The 17,639-nt window shown below is 49.5% G+C and overlaps 1 protein-coding gene across 29 annotated transcripts in view; it reads left to right on the top strand.

The window, feature by feature from the left end:
* TNS3 (tensin 3) overlaps positions 1-17,639 on the top strand; it is a 314,051-nt gene that overhangs the window by 210,747 nt on the left and 85,665 nt on the right. For all 29 annotated transcript variants that reach the window (XM_078342392.1, XM_078342401.1, XM_078342395.1 and 26 more), the window contains one exon: positions 15,308-16,564. In XM_078342392.1, the coding sequence (XP_078198518.1) occupies positions 15,308-16,564 (1,257 nt within the window). The remainder of the gene's footprint in view (positions 1-15,307; positions 16,565-17,639) is intronic.

The raw sequence follows: 17,639 nt of genomic DNA, 5'->3' as shown, positions 1-17,639 counted from the left end.
AGAGAGTGTCTCCTCTCTGCTTGAATGTTGTGTGCCCCAGGCGTCGGAGCCTGCCTCTATCCCCAGACGCTTTGCAGTAAACCTGAGTGCATGTGTGAGCCTTGGTCTAGTTGCCATTGCTTTCTAAATATGCCCTTGTTACCATGTCGTTTCTAGCCTGAGAATACTCTTATTTTTTATTTATTAAGATCAGATTCATAGCTTATAAATTTACCATTTTAATCATTTTTAAGTATACAAAGCATTGATTTTTAGTACGTTCACAAGGTTGTGCAGCTGTCGCTGTTATCTGGTTCCAGAACATCTTCATCACCCCAAAAGAAGCTCATTAGCAGTCGCTCCCAGTTCCTCCCTTCCTCAGCCCCTAGCAACCGCGAAGCTACTTTCCTTCTCTCTCTGTTTCCCCATTCTGGACATCGCACTCAATGGTACTGTGCAATGCGTGGTCTTCTGTGATTTGCTTCTTTCACTCAGCCTAAGTGTTCAAGCTTCATCTGTGTGGACACGCCACACTCTGCTTATTCATTTATCAGCTGGTGTGCATTTGGGCTCCTCCCACTTTTCGTCTAGTATGAATAATGCTGCTTGTGAACATTCTTGTCTGTGTTTTGGCCTTAGGATATTCTTTTTTTTTTTTTTTTTTTGAGACAGAGTCTGACTGTGTCGCCAGGCTCCAGGCTGGAGTGCAGTGGTGTGATCTCTGCTCATGGCAACCTCCGCCTCCCAGGCTCAAGCAATTCTCCTGCCTTAGCCTCCGGAGTAGCTAGGACTACAGGCACGTGCCACCACACCTGGTTAATTTTTGTATTTTTAGTAAAGACGGGGTTTCACCATGTTGGCCAGGATGGTCTTGATCTCTTGACCTCGTGATCCTCCCGCCTTGGCCTCCCAAAGTGCTGGGATTACAGGCATGAGCCACCACACCTGGCCTGGCCTTAGGATATTCTTATACCTCTGATCTTTCCCACTACTTTTGGAAATTTCCACGTCTTTTTCCATCCTTCTAATTGGCTTCCCATTCTGGATGTTTCTTCTGCCTTTAGGGAGTCCCAGATAGGAGTGGCACTAAACATTCTGCCCGCCTCCTGTCCCACTTGCTATTTTTAGAGATACTCGGGAAACTCAGCAAGTCTTTTCTTTATTAGCTATACAGTGGTTCCTTGAAAGATATGGCTTTGAACTGTGCGAGTCCATTAGAAGCAGATTTTTTTTTCAGCCAACACACAGATTGAAAATGCAGTGTATTTAGGATGAGAAACCTGTGTATATGGCGAGCCCACTTTTCCTATACTCAGGTTCCTCAAGGCCAACTGCAGGATTTGAGTATGCACAGATTTGGTTCACTCATGGGGGGTGGAAGGAGGTTGGAGGGTGCTGGTGTCTTGGAACCAATCACCCGCATATACTAAGGGGCGACTGGCCAGCCTCCTGCACGAAATTACAACCCTTCAGGGTGAAAAGGCTTGGGGCCTTTCCCAACACTCTGAGCCACAGAGCTGCCTTCTGGGCAAACATCAGCAAAGCTTCAAAGACCCCGTTGTTTCCAAAGAAGTTAATACTAACAGCCTGAACGGGCTCCATGTAATCAAGACCCGTTAGCAGGGAATGTGTGGAAAATGCGAGCGTTCTGAGTGAGCCTGCCTGCTTAGCGGCTGCCAGCTACATAAACAAGATGTGAAAACCAGTGGGTGCCCATTGCCACATATTCACGAAACTTTGTGATAGCCCGTTTACAAAGCTGTCATCCATATGAAGAAAATTCGCCCTCAGCCACCAAAAAGAAAAGAAAACAACAAAAAACCCCAACCCCACCCAAATCAAACCCCACCCAGAGCAACATGAAAGGAAACACCCCTTTTGAAGGTGTAACCAATCCTGCCGCTTTTAATGGGAATGGATAAAGGTGCCTTGGCTGTTGCTTTTCTTGCACAGTGTTGTGATACAATGGTCTGATTTTAAATTTGTGTCCTGTAGGAGGCTGGGACCCCCTAGCCATTTTTAGACATAGAGTTAGCCACAGTTTGGCAAGACCCTGGAGGCTCAGGAGAGAGACACAGACATTCACTGCATTGTGTTCGCTGCTCCTAATCTCTTTTCTTTTGATGTGTATTCTTTAAAGCCAACTATTTTGTGGTAAATTAGTCACTGCCTTTACTGCAGGGAGCTTGTCATTTGCAGAGTGGTAGCAATAATTTCGGTTCTCATGATAGGAAGGTGGGTTAGCCAATACCCTTTAAAGAATACCAAATTTAATAGAACTTCTTGCACAATAAGTGCATTATGTCTCATCATAAAAGAGATTCTTTCTCCCAAGGGTGTGCCGAGTTTTATCTTAACGTCCTGTAAGTGACATATGCCGTTGTGGCCATCTCAGGTGATTTATTGAAGACTTATTACCCTCTGCCTGCGCTTACAGCTGAGATATATCCTGTCTCCCCTGGATGGCTGCTTGGTAATTTTAAAAGGGTTTCCACTGTGCTGTGAGAAGCTGAAGGCATCAAAATGGGCTGTTGCTTGTTTGCTGTGGCATGCTCTGTTCATTTAAAGAGTACAAGCGTGTGATTGGTACTGTGGCCCATGTTGAGCCAAAGCAGAGAGTAAGCCACTGGCTGAAGCCCACCTACGTTGAATGTAATGAGGTCTGAGATGAAAAGGATCTGCTACACTGAACACAGAACGTGGAGGGCTGGGCTAACCACACAAAATATGCTGTGTGCAGTGAACACTCACTCTGTACTCTCAGCCATATCCCGCACAAAAGACAGAGAGACAGCTCCCAGGAGATGGAGCATGTGTGCAGAGATTTTCTTCCTGGTTAGTTTGAAGAAAGTAAAAGGAGGCCGAAACTGTGCTTTGTAAGCCACGTGGGTTGGTGTTGGCTCCTGGACATCAGTTCAGAATGCTCAGCAGTGAATGCAGAAGCCTGGTGAGGGACTCCCAGGAGGAGCTCCTTACCCCACCTCCTCAGCCTCCAGAGTTCAAATTTCACTCAACCTGAGTGCACCAAGCCCCACCCTCGTGTTTACATTGCCCTGGCCTTTTTGGCGGAATCAAAGTCCCTGCATAGGCAAGGAGATCTTTTACCTTCTGCACTAGCGGGAAGCCAGGTGCCTGGGAAGGAGGTGGCACACACACCCGCTCCCTGGCATGCCACTGTCCTGCTGTGAAGGGCTGCATTAAAGAAAACTGGGCTCAGAGGTGCAGACCGAGAGAGCCGCTGGGCTGTTTTGAAGGAAGGTAAGCAGGGAGCATTTGTATGTGAATGTGTGTGTGTGCGCGCGTGTGTGCATGCATGTGTGTTTGCCTGTGTGTGTGCGCTGCGTGTGTGTGCATCTGTGCATCTGTGTGGCTTCCATAAGGCTACAAAGACCGAAAACTGAGCTGCGTGCGAGGTGAGACTTACCTACTCACCAAGACTTCCAGAGGGAAAGAGCTGGTGCTAGCCGGGAGGAGAGGGCGTCATGGAGTGGAATAATCAGCAGAATGGTTGTTTTAACCGGGCAAGAAGGAATGTTGCTCAGGACTCGTCCAGGAATGCCTTTATTGTCCAGGTTTGCAAGCTGTGGGAGTTTTAACTTACCGACTTCTTTTTGGGGAAGAGTTCAGTGATGGTCTGACATGGTGTCTGCAAGCTCTCTGGCTGCCTCCGTGGCTGGCCGGCTTGGGTGGCCTCAGATAGCCAACAGGACCTCCTCTTTTGCTCTGAGCTTGGGCCCCAGTGTTTTCATAGTTAGGAGTGTCCAAAAGGGAACTGGGCTGCCTGGTCAGAGGTCTGAGATAGGTGCCTGCTGAATGCTGAGCCTGCACCGGAATGCTGGTGCGAGAGGTCTGCCTGGGGAGCCACCCCGGCCTGCCATGCTGTCAGCGCGGCTGTGGGGGCACCTTGGCAGTGTCTGGGACACGCCTGACACAGCCACACTCGTAGCCCAGCGTTCCTTTATCTCCGCATTCCGGAACCTCACCCAGGAGACCATGGGAGTGCTTGGAATCTGGCCCAGCTCCTGAGTAGCTCCTGCTCCACAGTGGGACGCCTTCCCTTCCCGGAGAGGCGGTTTGTGGCTGGGCAGGCATTTCTGTGTGGAAGATTCCGCTCCAGTTCTTGCTTTTGTTACTTGTTACTTGCTGTGTATTTCTCCAAGAATTTACAGTCTGCCTGGTTTTTAGAAAGCGTGAGCAAGGAGCTCAGCTTTATTTCAGAGGGAGTGGTTTTCCAGCGCCCTTGGGCAGTCTCAGCAAGGTGTCCTGGTGCTGCCTCCCCTCCTGGCAGCTCAGAGGGTGATTTGGTTTTGGAGCCTGGGAGGGAGTTCATTTGGGGCCTGGGAAGGAGTTCACTTTCAAGGTGAAACTGACGCACCATGGTAATGATGCCTTTAGAATGTAGTTATTCTGCCTAAGGAGAGAAAGAGTTGTCCCTACAGAGTAGAGTTTATTACCATCCTTTATTTTTTGTATTTAAAAAAAAGAAAGAAGAAAAGGGCACATTTCATTCCATCCTGAAATATATGAAAGTCACAGAGTCTCTGACTTAGTAGACGAAAGGCAGTGTTCTCAAAGACCCAAGTGTAGTCCTCATTTCTTAGCTCTTGATTTTTCTCTGGAATAGAAAATGATTTAATAAAACTCCAAAAATCATTAATTAGCAGAGAGTCAGAATTCTATTGTATTAAAATTAAAGCAAATTTTGTTTTAGTGAGAGGTTATACATGCTGTAATTATAAATGTCCACATGGAAAAAGAGTGATTTTAGCATATGCGATGGGTAACATAACACAAGTCCCCTTGAGAAGAAACCTCTTGGCTCCGACATCGCCTCCTGACTTTAGGAAGATCTTTCTGTGCCTGCCGCCCCTGTCAGGCCTCCAGGGAGCAGGTACCCTTGGGACACAGCCATGGCTACTTGTACCTCCCCTCCTGGCCGAAGCGAGAATGCTTCTTGCCTCATTGTTAACCCCATTCAACCCTGCCTGGTGCTCTGGGCCACAGCCTGGTTTTCAGCCCTCCTGGCTTGGTGATGGACTGACTCTTCCATGCTCGGGATCCTGAAATCCAGGCACTCTATCAGCACCCGTCCTCACCAGCTCTGAAACCCCTCCTGGCTGTTCTACATTGTGCAGCCCCAGACCCATCAACCAAATGGTTTGCTGGAAGACTCAGAAGTCCAGCGCTGACGCCATGGCTCATCGTAAGTTGACTAGGCAAATCCAGGAGAAGTGTTCTCTCACTGCTCAGGGGAGGTGAAGTGATGTAGTGATGGGAACCCTGGGTGTGCATGACGGGACCTGCCAGATCACCCTTACCCCTGCCCCTGTGAAAGCTGGGCGTGCTCCGGTCGCTTGTAGCCCCCTAGCCTCATGGCTTCAGCAGAGGAGAATCCATGCCCCTTCTGGGTTTGCTTTGAGCCTCAAATGAGGCAATAGGTACAAAGTGCACTGAAGACAGTGGTTGCCTATTTAGCTTAATAGTGCTGCTTTTACCATCATTGCTGTCAGTCACCAAAGACACACACAAAAAAATGTGGGATGGGAAAACATCCCAGCTGGTAAGAGCCTGAATGGGCAGCTTAGCCATAAAGTCACATGCTGTGGACGGTTAGCAAAATTGGTGCCTGGGACAATTTGAGTCATATCAAAAAATGACTTACGGAACTTTTGAATATGCTTTTTAAAACCATCTTTTGCCATAGCTTTATATTAGAGAACAATGCCTCAGTGTAATTCCCAAGGCGGGAGGTCAGTGGACCTGTGTTCTGTGTACTCACTGATTAGATGTTCATGGAGCCCTCCTCTATTTCTCAGCTCTGCACCCAGAGGGTCTACACGTGAATCACATGTGAGTTCTGGGAATTCTTCACTTGACCAGGGAGGGGTAAAGCACAGAAAGGAGGGTTTGACCAATGCCTGCTATGTGCCATGCCTTTCTTGTTGAATCCTAGTGACCCCTGGAACTGATGTCAGCAAACGCCCCCTTCTACAGGTTGCTTCTCTACAGACAAGGAAAGTGAGGCACAGAGAGGCTGAGTGATTCATCTGAAGTCACACAGCTATGATCAAGCCAGGACAAGACTCAAGCCTGGATGATGCCAGAACGTCTAGAAGGGGAGGGAAGGTGTGCACATGAATCACTCCAATGGAAGTGTCAAAATCTGCTTTATGCAACAATGAGGCGCAAAGGGGGCTGTGATCACTATCCCAGGGAGAGAGGGTTTCCATTGCCTCACGGGAGTTAGGAAGAGGAGAGAAGGCCTTTGAAGAGAGAAGAGGGCAAGGGGGAGAAGGAGAAGGAGAAGGAGGAAGGAGGGGTGGGTGAAGAGGAGGAAAGGGAAGATGAGGAAAGGGAGGAGGGGTAAGAGGAGGAAGAGGAGTGGGAAGAGGAGGAAAGACAGGAGGAAGAGAAGGAAAGGGAGGAGGGGGAAGAGGAGGAAAGGGAGGAGGGGGAAGAGAAAGAAAGGGAGGAGGGGGAAGAGGAGGAAAGGGAGGAGGAGGAAGAGGAGGAAAGAGAAGGAGGAAGAGAAGGAAAGGGAGGAGGAGGAGGAAGAGAAAGAAAGGGAGGAGGGGGAAGAGAAGGAAAGGGAGGAGGAGGAAGAGAAGGAAAGAGAAGAAGAAAAAGAGAAGGAAAGGGAGGAGGGGGAAGAGGGAAGGGAGGGGGAAGAGGAGGAAAGGGAGGAGGGAGAAGAGAAGGAAAGGCAGGAGGGGAAGAGGGGAGGAAGGAAGGAGATCAAGAGGAGCCACCTCAGGTTGGGGCCTAGTTTGCTGTTCGTCTCATTTCTGTCTTGACCTCACGATGGTTGTTTTAATTCAGGTGCAATTTACATGCAGTAAAAGTTGCTCTATTTAGCGTACAATTGTCTGAGTTTGATGAACATTATGCCATGACACTCCCACCACTATCAAGATGCAAATATTTCTATTGCTCAAATCATTCCTTTCACCCTTTGCAGTCTCCACTCTTCTCCTGGCCCTGACCACACCCATTTGTGTCCAGACGCAGTGTCTCTACTCCAGAATGTCACTTACATGGAGCGGTACAGTTGAGCCCTTTGAGTCTGACAGCGTTTAGCATGGACCCCTCCAGGAGGCTGCCTGCAGATGAGCGCTTGTTCTTGAAAGTGAAGCTTCTCCATCTTCAGCACTTTCCCTGGGCTGTGGTTGTCAAAGCCTCCCCATGGGGACTAGTGGCTGCTGACATCATCCATTGCCTACACTTATTGGGACGTTTGGGGTGAATTGATTGAGCTGGGTGGCCCCAAGTGAGTCATTTGAGAGTGACCTAGAGACAGGACAGTTTCTGGCTGTGTCTGGGGAAGCCACCTGTTCCCCGTGGTGCTCCAGGTGCAAGCAGGACCTCTCACATATCCAGGGCTTCTGACCCCAGTGGGGCTGCTGGTACCACAGGCCTGTGGGGGAACTGAAGAGTCCGTGCTAAGAACAGCACCTGATCCCTTAACTGTGAGGATAGAAATGCACTTGCTTCAGAAAATGGAACATAAAATTTTGACCATCACTGCAGTGGCTGTGACAGCACAGGGGTCTGTCCCCGATAATGAATCATTTTAGGAGCTAGGGAGGAAAGCACAAAGTGCTTAATAGTCTCTGGAAAACGAGTGAGGTGTATATGAGTGTATGTGTGTCTTGCTCTAGATATTACCTCTGTGAAATATAGAGGTGATTCATTAGGATTAGAATTTCATCATTTTTAAGGAACGGAAAAAGTGGGTTTTGGAGTTGGAGAGAGGCCAGTTTAAATTTCAGGTGTTCCATTCAGTAGGCTTGTAAAAAAAAAATCTTAAATGTCGGTGCAGACCCTCTCAGCCTCTGACTTTTCATCTGTAAAACAGACTTGGTGTTTCCTGCTTCACAGGATTGCTTTGGGACCTGAGTAGGATTCCTGGGATTCCTGACGGTGTGTGGGCGCACAGGAGGAGCTTGTGTGGTAGGCTTGTCTGTAGGAGGTCAGTTGAGTTGTGCGAGAGGTGTTTCCAGAATGCTCTCTGTTCTTCTGGTGATGAAGGTGGCAATTCCCACCACCTCACCTGGTTCACCTAAGGGTGGCCACTTCAGCATCGGCGGATGCCTTCTCACACGTCGCCTGTCTTTCCCGTGCCTCTGTTGATCTGTCTGTTCACATGACATAAAATGTGCCCACCACCCTTTCCATCTCTTGTTCCTCTCTCTCAGTTCCTCAAGGGGGCTGGTCCGTTCTCCAGAACATCATAGGGACTGGGCTGAATATTGCTTTTCAGTCCCCATTTATGACTAGCAATCATAGCAAGTGCTTAGTCAACTCTTACTACCTTTCATGGAGAAGACTTCTCTAGTTTCTCCTTTGAAACAAAAGCATTGCAGGGAGGATACTGCTAGTTCTTTTGAAATGAAAAGTTACTTTTTAAGCACGCCTGTCACAAAAATAGAACATGGGATTCTTAGTGTCAGTACCCGGAAAAAGGAAAGGTTCCATGTCACTTCATAAATCTATCAGATTTCTCCTTCCTTTGCTTCAAACCAACTTTCTGTTGGAAGCAGGACCAGTGGGCACTTCAGTGCATTACAGATGAGTGACTGATATTTTTGGTTGCTGAGTGATTGATGATGGAGGGTGCTGAAGTGTCCCTTTGGAGGTCAGCTGTCCCTTTGGCTAGCATGCCTGGGAGCACAGTGGGCATTGGCTGGTCTGTTTTCAGCAAGACTGGAAGGGATGTTTTCATATATTTTTTTTGTTTTCTCCATTTTTTGGATGATTTTTGAAATACTGAGTACCTCTTACCCTCTTGTCTCCTTGTGGGAAAGCCACGTCTCAGAAGCAGGCAGAGAGAAGGATTTCCTGCAGGGAGGGTGGGTGAGGAAGTGGCTGTTGCTGCAGGGCCTCCAAGAAGACAAGAACATATACTCCATATTTTCTTCCTTCTGGTTCTTTTCCAGGCGATAAACCTCCTTGGTATGTCATGCGGCGGAAGTCGTTCAGGGCCGTATTTATGTTTGTTGGATTTTTAACTAGGACCCGGCCACGAGGAGATCGTTGCCAGCCAGTGGGCAGGTTCCCTTGGGAGGGGAGGTCCTGGGTGCTGGTTGGCCGGGGCTGGGGGCAGCGCAGAAGGAAAGGGGACACCAAATGGGATGGTGTACCCTGGACTGAGATGCAGAAAGGTTTTCCTCCTGTATCCGTAGCCGAAAAACTATGGGATCCCCGTGAGTTACTTCCTCATACTTTGGGATCAGGTTTTGAATTTGCAGAATGAGGGTTGATTTGGACTTCCCCCTGCTTGCTTTGAGATGGAAGCAAAATGTTAAAATATGTTACTTAATTATATATAAAGATGGAAGGGGCAGACCAGCGGCAGGACCCCACCTTTTAGAACTCTGTCCTTATCCCACTACGTCCTTCCTAGCAGTGGCATCCCTGATAGCACATCAGGTGCCAAAGACAGAGCAGATACTTGAAGCCCTGCAGCCTTCCTCAGCTGGTGGGGGCTCCTCACCCTCCCTGCCCCTAGGAGCTCAGGTCACCAGGAACCTCACCCACAGCCTATGCCCAGGAACCACAGATGGAAGTTTAGTTGGCTATGTCATTTCTCTAGTCTGGATGCAGAAAATTACTTTCTACACCACGTTTCCAAACCAGAAGTGTATTATCAGTAGCGTTCTGCCATCAGTTAAGGAGGATATCCTTTAATGATGGACCTGCTGCACCTTTGGTGACTGCAAACAGCAGGGTGTGGGCTTCTGTTTGGTTTCTCATTGGCGAGACTGGCAGTCACCCATGCAGTGACCCTACTTCCACGCCTCTGTTAGGTTTCATTTCTAGTCAGGATTCTCTTTATATTGCTCTTATCCTGCAGTTTTTGCATTGAGTCTTACAAAGCATAACAATGGCAGAAAGTATTTAGATCAAGCTCTTTCCATAGGTGAGAAGATAGACGATACAGAGCTCAGAAGACAGATGTGTACCCAGACCTGCCGTTTGGAACTGTGTGGGTTTGAGCGATGAAATGCCAGCCGCACAGGTGGCAAGAGGATAAAGGAGACTGGAAGCGGCAGGTAGCACGGTGCCATTGGATCGCACCTGCTGTTTGCCAGGGCTTCGTCCCATTCATCTTTGTACCCTGGTTCCGAGCATAGTGTGGCCAGATAATGTTCAAATGTCCCTTGGATCTCTGGCCCATGCTTCCTGCTTCATGAGCATATGGGCTAACCTTTAGGTTCACTGTTTTTTTTTTTTTTGTATTTAGAACCCTTAAATTGGGTGACTTCAGGTACTTTTACAATTGTGTTTATTATCAGTTGGAGAACAGCCAGGTCAGCCGCCATGGCCTCCCTGTTTCCGGCTCTCACGGATGGTGGGACCTGGCTGTGCCGGCTGGGAGGAAGAGGCCCAGAGAGTGGGGACACCTGGGCTGCAGGGGCGCTTCTACTTTCAGATCCTTTTGGGCTGTGTGTGTGTTTGGTTTTGGTTGGTAGTGGATTTTTTTGTTTGCTTGCTTGTTTTTCCTGCTAAAGCAGCTGAGCTTTCCAAAATAGCTCCCCAAGTTTTGTCATGTGTGAAAAAACGCAAAGTTTTGGCCTCTCACTCAATGTCCACCTGGTGCCGAAGGCTGTTCTCTAATGCTAGAAGTGCAAGGGAGAGCAAAATAAAGCACACCCCAGCCCTCAGTGAGCCAGAGTTCCAGTGGGTAAAGGTACAGTTCTGCTGAATGCTGGTATGTGCTGTGGATAAAAACCCAGTGAAGAAAGGGTGGTCAGGGCCACACCTGTTTAGAAGGTGAGGGAGCTGAGATGCAGAGAAGCACAGGAGCCAGGTCCCCAGGGCAGGTGCATGCTTGCAGTGGACTGCTGGGACCAGGGTAGGCAGAGAAGAGATAGGCCCAGGGAGCCGATGCCAGGCCCTGTCCAATGTGGGAAGAGCCTTTAATAGTAATTATGGGTTACCTAATTTGGAGCCTATGAGCTGGATACTTTATGTCTGTATTCTTTAGTTCTCATAACTTTGAGAGAAAGATGGAAAGCATCTTCATATCTTTCATTCCATTGAAAGATAGGAAGCATTCCATTTTATGAATGCAAAACCACGAAACTGAACAGCCTGAATGTCATGACCAGGAACACACATAGTGTAAATGGCAGAATGGGAATCCCATCTTCAAAAATGAAGGGAAACAGTCGTCTCCTGTGTCCAACTGAGGTTCAAGTCCTTCCTTTTGCAAAGTGGTAGCCTTTTACGAGAAAACAGGATAGGAACCATGAGTTCCAGAGGCCCCTTCTCCTTCTTCCGCTGAGGCTGACTCCCCTGCCCCCACTCAAGACCACGAAGGTATGGTTGCAGGGGGTGGCCATTGAAGCTTCTGGGAGAGCCTGCCCGGAGCTCTGCACCTTTAGAAAGATCTGTGCTCCTACAAAGTCATTCAGAAGCTTGACCAGTCCTGTTGTGGGATTCACTTGATATGTTTCATATTCTTTTTCTGTACATTTAACACTTGTTGGGCATTTTCTGATGTAGGAAGCTACCTATGTATGTAGCAGGAAGTTTAGGAAGAGTCCAGCCTGGTCTTTGGCGCTGGACAGGGCTGGATTGCATCTTCTCTGTCCCATGGCTGTGCTCCCATGTATTAATAGGAAGGTGATTGAGTGCCACCCGGGTTGTCAGGATTTGATGAGACCCTGCTCTGAGTGCTCAGAATGAGCCTGGCATAGATCAAATGTTTAGTCAATGGCAATGGAAATGGTGTTGTTGTTAATGCATCTATTGTTATTTTAAGATTTCCTACTACTAATAAAATAGGATTATTCATACCCCCTGGGAGAGGGAATATCCTGTGCCTTACCATTTGTACACAGCCTTCTAATCATGTACTGTTCTTTGCAGGGGGACAGGGAGCTAGCTGGAGGATTCTACCTCAGACTGATTAATAAGCACTTTTTGACAGCATTTTAATTTAGATTACAGGAATTTTTTTACATTTCATTCTTGGCCTTTTTTTTTCTTTTCTTGAGATGGAGTCTGGCTCTGTCGCCCAGGCTGGAGTGCAGTGGCACAATCTCGGCTCACTGCAACCTCTGCTTCCCGGGTTCAATCTTGGGCTTTTTTCAAAAGTCATTATGCCAGTTTATTTTAACTTAAATTTAGGGAGAAGGGTGTAGGAAGTCATAAATATACAGATGTAGCAGTGTGAAATCTGACTGTAATGGGCAGGCTCATGCCCTGAGTGGTGTGACCCTGCCATGGGTGTCCTGGCTGCCTGCCAAGCGTGGGCGGGACCGGACTGACCACCATGCAGTGCCCTCCATTGTGGGCAGGGGGAGTAGTCTCTGTCAGTCTCATGGAGCAGAAGCCGTTTATCAGCGCCTCCTTCTCTCCTCACACTCTGAGAACACGAAAGAAGGATTTACCAGGTCTTACATTTGTTCAATTTTCCTGGTAACAGGGAATCTAAACAGAAACCAAATTAAATTGATGTTTACTCAGGTTCTATAAAGACACTCACCTGTGTGCTATGCCATTTAATCCTCAGCTCGACCTTTACATACCGTCTAACCACACCCTCATTTTATAGCTGGGAAGCTGAAGGTCAAGGTGAATGTACCAGTTGGTAGAACCTGAAGGGTGGACTCAGGATAGAGCTGGGATTTGAACCAGTGTTCATATGATGCCAGAGCTTCTTCAAGGGACCACTCTACTGCACAGTCACCTAGTGATTGCATAAACAAATGGATTGCAGTTTATATTTTTGAAATTGTAGAGGTCATATTGGCATGTGCCTTATAATTTAGTCCAGTCTTTCCGGGTGTTCTTTTGTTTAATTTACACAGAGCTGGGTGACGGAGGTGTTTTAGTCTGCCTGATCTGAAGCCTGACCCGGGCTTCAGAGATGGCTGTTTCACTTTATTCTTGAAGATGGTATCCCATTCCGCCATTGACTGTGTGTGTGTTCCCAGTCATGACATTCAGGCTGTTCAGTTTCCTGGTTTTTCATTTGTAAAATAGAATGTGTCCTATCTTTTCATGGAATGAAAGATACAAAGATGCTTTCCATCTTTCTCTCAAAGTTATCACTTGCTGATGCCTGGTCAGAGCAATGTGAGTTCAATGCCTCCTCCTGGTGGGCAGAGCCACTGACAGAGCCTCCAGGGGTGTGCTCTCCTGCTGCTCTCTGAGCTGGTGGGCAGTGGGCCAGCAGGAGCACACAGGGCCAGTGCACCCGGTTCTAGGCCCACCTCCACCTCTTTGGCAAGTTATTTATTCTGTTTGAGCTTCAATTCCTCATAGATAAACAAGGAATAACAACATAGATCATGCTGTGAAAATCAGAGAAAATGCACAACGCACCTGCCCTGTCAATAAGAGGTACTCAGAAAACAGCAGCAGTCCCTGAGGCCGATACCTTGAATGAATCCCATGGCATATGTCCTGTCATCACGTTCCCTGCCTTGGAGACTTGGTTTATTTTCAGCATTTTGTGTAGCATTTCTACTCCCAGACCCTCCCTCCCCTAGGCTTGACTTTAGGATGGGAGTCAGGGCTACTGCAGACGGGCCCATACCCTGTGTCCACACTGCCGTCTCCCCAGCCCTCTGTGTGCTTTCCATTGGGCATGGTTGAAACAGGAAGAAAGCCTGGAGAAGGCGCGTTTTCAGCACCACACCCAAGTACCTCTCAGGACTCTGTCCCAACAGGTTGTCCCAGTGTTTTCAAAAAAGCCAGCAGCCGCTGGCCGTGGCTGTGCATCAGCCTGGAGCCTGGGGCTGTGAGGCACATTTTTAGAGGAGGTCCCTCCAGAGGGCTCTTGGGCCAGGCTCAGTGGCCACTGTCAGGTAGTGGCTCGCGTCTCTCAAATTCCAGGTGCCCACAAAGCATGGGTTTCCCACCACCAGCAGCTCCCTGGCTGTGGAATGCCTGCCATTTCATAGTTGAGAAAGTAGAAGAAGGTGGGGGAGGCCCATGGGGTAAGGCATGTGCTGATTACAAACTCCAGCTTATTTTAGGAGGCTCTTGGCAAGGACCTGCCATGTGTGGTCACGGCAGTTGGCCAGTCAGCAGATTGAGGCTCGGGAGTCCCGGAATGCCAGAGCCGTGGTCATTATTAATAATAGCAGCCGAAGCTTCAGCCCTCCCTGCCCACACTTTATTTGTTTATTTTTTTTTGTTTTTAGAAAGTGATTTATTTAGAGAGAGAGAAACAGGAGAAGGAGAGAGAAAGAAGCAGCTAACTCTCACACTTGAGTGAGAGAATCCAGAAAGATGGAATCCAGGAGAGGAAAGCAGCTTCCACACTGGGTGGAAGGGAACACAGAGAGATATGGAGTTTAGGAGGGGAAGACAGGCTTCCACGAGAGAGTGTGGAAGGGGACCCCAGAGGGGAAATCCAGGAGAGAGGAAAACAGCTTCCATGAAGGGAGTGTTCGTGGAAGGGGACCCAAACATGGAGTCCCTCCTGCCCACATTTTAATTCAAAGTTTCATTTTCCTGACATTCCATGCATGGAAATCAGTGCATGCAAGTAAGCCTCATCTGTTTGTGATCCTGAGACATTCACCAGGCACCTACTTGGCCCGAAGATGCTGCTCTGGATGGGAAGTGCAATCAATTCTTGCACTTTCTCTTTTCATTGAATTTCAGGTTGACATTTGAGCAGACGTTCAGTTTTGTTGTTGTTGCTGTTGTGTGTGTGTGTGTGTGTGTGTGTGTGTGTGTTTGAGACAGAGTCTCGCTCTGTTACCCAGGCTGGAGTGTATGGCTTACTGCAACCTCTCCCTCCCGGGTTCAAGTGATTCTCCTACCTCAGCCTCCTGAGTAGCTGGGACTGTGGGCGTGTGCCACCATACCCAGATGATTTTTATATTTTAATAGAGATGGGGTTCCACCAATCCATTCAATTTAATAGGAATTTGCTACCAGGCCCCTAACTGATGCTCAACAAGTGTTAGGTCTATAGATGGAAGCTCTTTGTATAGGGTGAACAGTCCATTCTCGGGGATTTATGAGCTGAGCCCAGTTCAGCATTCATAATCATGATGAAACTAACAATGAGCCCTCAAGGCAAGATGATTCAGAAGCTGAAGAATCCCAGAGCTCAGAATGACAGTTTGTTCTGCATGGAAAGGTGGAAATGATTCTGGCGCCTGAAGATGTTTGTTTCTTTGCATTCCTTTTCGTTGGCATGCTCCAGAGTATGTGTAGAACTTTGATCTTAGAGGAGTCTTTGTCCCTGTTTATCGTTAGTCATCTTTTGAATCCATTTATTTGTTTGGACAAATGCACACACTCATTCTGAAGGTGTGAGGCTGCCTTTCATCCCTCTCTCTGCTTTTCTCCCCCGCAGTGCTACACACGCAGGGCCCTGTTGATGGCAGCCTTTACGCGAAGGTGAGGAAGAAAAGCTCCTCGGATCCTGGCATCCCAGGAGGCCACCAGGCTGTCCCGGCCACTGGCAGCCCAGACCACAGTGACCACACCTTGTCTGTCAGCAGCGACTCTGGCCACTCCACAGCCTCTGCCAGGACTGATAAGACAGAAGAGCGCCTGGCTCCGGGAACCAAGAGGGGCCTCAGCGCCCAGGAGAAGGCCGAGTTGGACCAGCTGCTCAGTGGCTTTGGCCTGGAAGATTCTGGAAGCTCCCTGAAGGAAATGACTGATGTTCGAAGCAAGTACAGCGGGACCCGCCATGTGGTGCCGGCTCAGGTCCACGTGAATGGAGACGCTGCTCTGAAGGACCGGGAGACGGACATTCTGGATGACGAGATGCCCCATCATGACCTGCACAGTGTGGACAGCCTTGGGACCCTGTCCTCCTCGGAAGGGCCGCAGTCGGCCCACCTGGGCCCCTTCACCTGCCACAAGAGCAGCCAGAACTCACTCCTGTCTGATGGTCTCAGCAGCAACGTTGGTGAAGATCAACAGGGCACCCTTGTTCCAGACCTGGGCCTTGGCATGGACGCCCCCTATGAGCGGGAGCGGACTTTTGGGAGTCGAGAGCCCAAGCAGCCCCAGCCCCTGCTGAGGAAGCCCTCGGTGTCCCCACAGATGCAGGCCTATGGGCAGAGCAGCTACTCCACCCAGACCTGGGTGCGCCAGCAGCAGATGGTGGTGGCTCACCAGTATAACTTCGCCCCCGACGGGGAGGCCCGACTGGTGAGCCGAGGCCCTGCAGACAACCCTGGCCTCGTCCAGGCCCAGCCAAGAATCCCACTCACCCCCACCCGAGGGACCAGCAGCAGGGTGGCTGTCCAGAGGGGTGTGGGCAGTGGGTCACATCCTCCTGACACACAGCAGCCCTCTCCCAGCAAATCATTCAAACCCAGGTTTCCAGGCGACCAGGTTGTGAATGGAGCCGGCTCAGAGCTGAGCACAGGCCCCTCCCCAGGCTCGCCCACCCTGGACATTGACCAGTCCATTGAGCAGCTCAACAGGCTGATCCTGGAGCTGGATCCTACCTTCGAGCCCATCCCTACCCACATGAACACCCTTGGTAGCCAGGCCAATGGCTCTGCGTCTCTGGACAGCATGGGAGGCGGGCTCCGGGCAAGCAGCAGGCTGCCTGACACAGGAGAGAGCACCAGCAGGACCCCCGGGCGTCAAGGTGAGCTGGTGCTCCACGGGAGGTGCTCCACGGGAGGCTGACGTGCGATGAGAAATCAGCCTAGTAGGTTAGCTTTTGGCAAAACCCACAGGGGAGAGGGAGGGACATTTCCCTTGCAGTTTTGAGTCTTGTGAATTTTGGCCTAGGATCGAAACATGCCAAACACACCAAAACATGCCAATGTGGGAAGCCTAGGCCATGGCCTGCTATCATGCTGCCATGGTCCCTAGGTAGCAGATCGGAGGGTGGGAAGAACGAGGCAGAAAGCCTGCTGTTATGTTAATGTCAGGGTGTTATGTTAAGCACAGGGGCAGGGACAGCATGCAGATCTGCTGGAAAGGGCTGTCCATGCCTTCACTGCAGAATGGGCCTAACAGTGAAACTATTCTCCCTTTGTGAAAGTTAGTGGATGAACTAAGGAAGCATACTTACCTCTTCCCCTGTGGTGTAGGTCAGGGCTTTGTGGAAGAATGCCAGTTACCTCAGTGGGGCTGAAGGTTGGGGATCAAGAGGACTGCTGAGCCCACAGACAGCTTTGGCACATGGAAGTGATTAAGCAGTCATGGTGTACAACGTGTCGGTGCTGGCCATGGTGGTGTGTGGAGACTGTTTATGGAAGGCAGCAGCTGGGCGGCCTGGGCTCCACAAGAGTTTCTACCATGGAGAGCAGCTCAGTGATGGGAGGGGTTTTGGGAGCAGGCTTGGGTCGGGGGGCTGAGAGCTGTCGCGGCACCCAGAGCAATGGAGCCAGGTGCAGGGGCCTCCGGGGGATGCCCCAAAACCAGGTGGGGGTTATGCTAACTGCAGGGAGGCCAGGACTGCAAGTGTCCTTTCCCCCTAAGGCTGATGGTTTAGAAACCGGCACAGGGCCTTTGTGCCTAGCTTTGAGGTCTGGGAAGAACCAGGACTGGCAGTGATGGACAGACAGTGACCTCTGCCTGGTTCACAGCAGCACTGTGTCAATGTAATGGGGCATGTTGGGACCAGGTTACTATATAGTGTTCTTTCTGTTGGTGAGGCATGAAGGCTGAGAGGACCAGAGAGCCAGAAGTGGTCAGGTCAGCCAGGGAAGACA

Source organism: Callithrix jacchus, chromosome 11 (assembly GCF_049354715.1).
Source record: "Callithrix jacchus isolate 240 chromosome 11, calJac240_pri, whole genome shotgun sequence".
Taxonomy (NCBI): Eukaryota; Metazoa; Chordata; class Mammalia; order Primates; family Cebidae; genus Callithrix; species Callithrix jacchus.
The sequence above is the reverse complement of the archived record's forward strand: the minus strand, read 5'-3'. Positions and strand labels throughout refer to the sequence as shown.